A 3,414-nucleotide genomic window follows, 5' to 3' on the forward strand; every position below is an offset into this window, starting at 1 on the left:
CACCCGGCGCCACCTCAGCCCCCTCCAGGCCGCGGCAGCTCCGGGCTGTCCCCTCGCTCTGCACAGCCTGCTCCCCACATCCCCCGCCCCTGCCTTCAGCACCTGCGGACACCCCCGTCCCCACCCTCTCCCCTGGCCACGGCGTCGCCTCCGCTGCCTGGCCCAGGTGGTCTGCTGCCCCTGCTGGGAGGCCAAGGCCCTCTCTGCGGCTTCCCCAGGAAGGTCCCTTCAGGAAAACCTCCTCTGACCTTCTCTGAGACCAGAAGCCCCCCCGTGAGTGGCTGCAGTGCCCGGACGGCCTTGTAGGGCAGCTCTGTCTGGGAGCCTAGGCCAGGGCCTGCTCAGGTCTCAGAGAACCACAAGCCATCATATGCCTGTGCAACCACTAAGATTCCTTCCTCATGACCCCTCTTCATTGTCACTTCCTCACTATCCCCTACTCAGTGACTCCACCTTACGTCCCCTCCTCACTGTCCCCTCCACAGTGACCCCTCATTTGTCCCCTCCTCACTGTCCCCTCTGTCCCCTCCTCACTGGCCACTCCTCACTGTCCCCTTGTCACTGTTCCTGTCTCACTGTTCCTTCCTCACTGACCCCACTCACCCACTTGATCTCCAGTCTGGTCCCCCAGGCAGTCCTGTCTGACACTCCCCTCTCCAGAGTCTCGGTGCCTGTCATGTCGGCCTGAGTGGAGATCTTGCCCCACATGGACTTAATGATGGTCCTCTCAGTGTTGGTCAGAGACATGGTGGTGGGGGGTGGGTGGCTGCACTGGAACTAGGCCTGCTCAGGACTGGCCTTGGTGGTGCTCAGCCCCCAGAATTCCCTTATATACAGGGAGCTGGGTGCAGCTGGGTTTGGCCATTGTTCAGGAGTGGGGAGGAGGCTACAGGGATGGGGCTTTTTATCAGGTCTAGTGATTATGGAGCAATCAAGACCTGGTGGGCTATTGCTCCTGCTTCCCTTGCTTGGCCCTACAGGGGGTGTTGGCCACAGTCTGACCACAGAGTCAGGACAGATAGGAACTGGGTCATCCCAGGATGTCACTCCTGCATTGGCAGTTGATTGCTGCACTATCCTTACCCATTCCAAAATCACAAGTTGGGGGAACCAGAAGAGCAGAGCCCGATATGCACCCTACTTGGGAACATGCCCCACCGTACTGACTGTAGCATCCTCGGGCCAGCCTAGCCCAGCTCATGTCAGTTCCTGCCGTTTTTATCTCTGGGATTTCTGGGTTTCCTCCAAGAAAGCAAGTGTTCCGTCTGCCCAGCACTGAGGTCCTCTGACCAGTGGAAAGAGATGGCAGGTTAATAAAAGATAATGTGATATCATGTGCTGTTAGGAATTACAATATTTCTCTCCACATTAGTTACTGTAACATAATGAGACAAATATTCCTTTTTATTTAATTTTAACATATAATAACACTGACTTCTTTTTTTGAATTGGAGTCTCATTCTGTTGCTCAGGCTGGAGTGCAGTGGCATGCTCAGGGCCACCGCAGCCTCGACCTGCTGGGCTCAGGCAATTCTTCTGCTTCAGCCTTCCAAGTAACTGCAACTACAGGTGTGCGCCACCATGCCCGGCTAATTTTTTTGATTTATGTAGAGATGAGGTCTCGCCATGTTACCAGGCTGATCTCGAACTCCTGGGCTCAGGCAATTATCTCGTCTCAGCCTCCCAAAGTACTGGAATTACAGGCATGAGCCATGGCACCCAGCTAGTATTGTAATCTTTTAATATATGCTTCTTTTACTTAGCATAATACCCTTAAGATTTGTCTGTGTTGTTGTGTGTATCAATAGTTGGCTCCTTTTTACTCCATGGTATGAGTATCATATTTTGTTCATCCATTTGCCCACTCAAGGACATTTGGATTGTTTCCAATTTGGGGCTATTACAAACAAACCTGTTGTGAACCTAAGTTTTCATTTCTCTAGAGCAATACCACATGTAGGCGTATGCTTTGCCATATCCTACGTGTATATTTAACTTTGTAAGAAACTGCCAAACTGTTTTCCAGAATGGCCATACCATTTTGCATTCCTATCAGCAATGAAGGAATGTTCCTGTTGCCCAGCATCTTTGCCAGTATTTTTAGTTTAGCTATTCTGACAGGTGTGTAATCATATGTCATTGTGGCTTCAATTTGCATTTCCCTTGTGGACAACTATGTGCAACGTCTTTTCATTTGCTTATTTGCTATCTATATATCCCCTTTTAAAGTATTTGCCCATTTTAAAATTGGGTTGTAGCCGGGGTCGGTGGCTCAGCCTGTAATCCGTGCCTTTGGGAGGCTGAGGTGAGTGGATTGCCTGAGCCTGCGGGTTCGAGACCCGCCTGGGCAGGCGAGACCTCATCTCTACAATCAATCAGAAAAATTAGCTGGGCGCCTGTAGTTCCAGCTACTTGGAAGGCTGAGGCAGAAGGATCGCCGGAGCCCAGCAGGTCGAGGCTGGGCGACAGAGTGAGACTCCGACTCAAAAAAACAAACAACAACAACAACAAATTGGGTTGTTTGTTTTCTTATTGGCAAATTTTTGGAGTTCTATTTATATTCTGGATGGAATCCTTTGTCAGATATACAATTTGCAAATATTTTCTCCTGGTTTGTAACTTGTCAGCTCATTTTTTTTTTTTTTGAATTGGAGTCTCACTCTGTCGCCCAGGCTGGTGCGCAGTGGTACTCTCATGGCCACCCCAGCGTCAACCTGCTGGGCTCTGGCTATCCTTCCACCTCAACCTTCCAAGTAGCTGAAACTACAAGCCCATGCTACCACACCTGGCTAATTTATTTTTGATTTATTGAAGAGACAGTTGGGCCAAGATGCCCAGGCAGGTCTTGAACCCGTGGGCTCAGGCAATTCACTTGCCTCGGCCTCCCAAAGTGCTGAGCCACCAAACCTGGCCAGTTCATCTTTTTAACAGTGACTTTTATAGAACAAAAGTTTTGATGAAGTCCACCTTATCAAGTTTTTTTCCTTCTTTCTTCCTTTTTAGTTTTTTTTTTTTTTAACTAAATCATGCTTTGTGTCATGCCTAAGAACTTTTTGCTTAATCATAGGACACAAGGATTTTCACCCATGTTTTCTTCTAAAAGCTTTATGGTTTATGTTTTACATTTAGATATATATTTATTTATTTTGAGACCATGTTTTGTATTAATATAAGGTGTAGAGTTTAGGTCCTGGTTAATTTTTTTTGTTCTATGGATGTCCCATTGTTTCAACAATATTGTTGAAAAAGTTATATGCATTTTCCATTGAACTGGCTTTTTACACTATTATGTAAAAAATGAATTAGCCATATGTTTGTAGGTCAATTTCTGGACTCTCTATTCTGTTCCATTGATCTATATGTTTTGATTACTGTAACTTTATGATAAGTCTTAAAATTGGATAATGTCCCATG

General features: G+C 47.4%; 1 protein-coding gene across 1 annotated transcript in view; it reads right to left on the reverse strand.

Annotated features, from left to right (window-relative positions):
- Window positions 1-747, reverse strand: part of LOC103265724 (hemoglobin subunit zeta) — a 1,868-nt gene extending 1,121 nt beyond the window's left edge. The window contains exon 1 of the mRNA XM_021714991.1: window positions 647-747. Within this exon, the coding sequence (XP_021570666.1) occupies window positions 647-747 (101 nt within the window). The remainder of the gene's footprint in view (window positions 1-646) is intronic.
- Between the last annotated feature and the right edge of the window lie 2,667 nt (window positions 748-3,414).

Source organism: Carlito syrichta, unplaced genomic scaffold, assembly GCF_000164805.1.
Source record: "Carlito syrichta isolate Samal-C Ts95f unplaced genomic scaffold, Tarsius_syrichta-2.0.1 Scaffold98231, whole genome shotgun sequence".
In the NCBI taxonomy this organism is placed as follows: domain Eukaryota; kingdom Metazoa; phylum Chordata; class Mammalia; order Primates; family Tarsiidae; genus Carlito; species Carlito syrichta.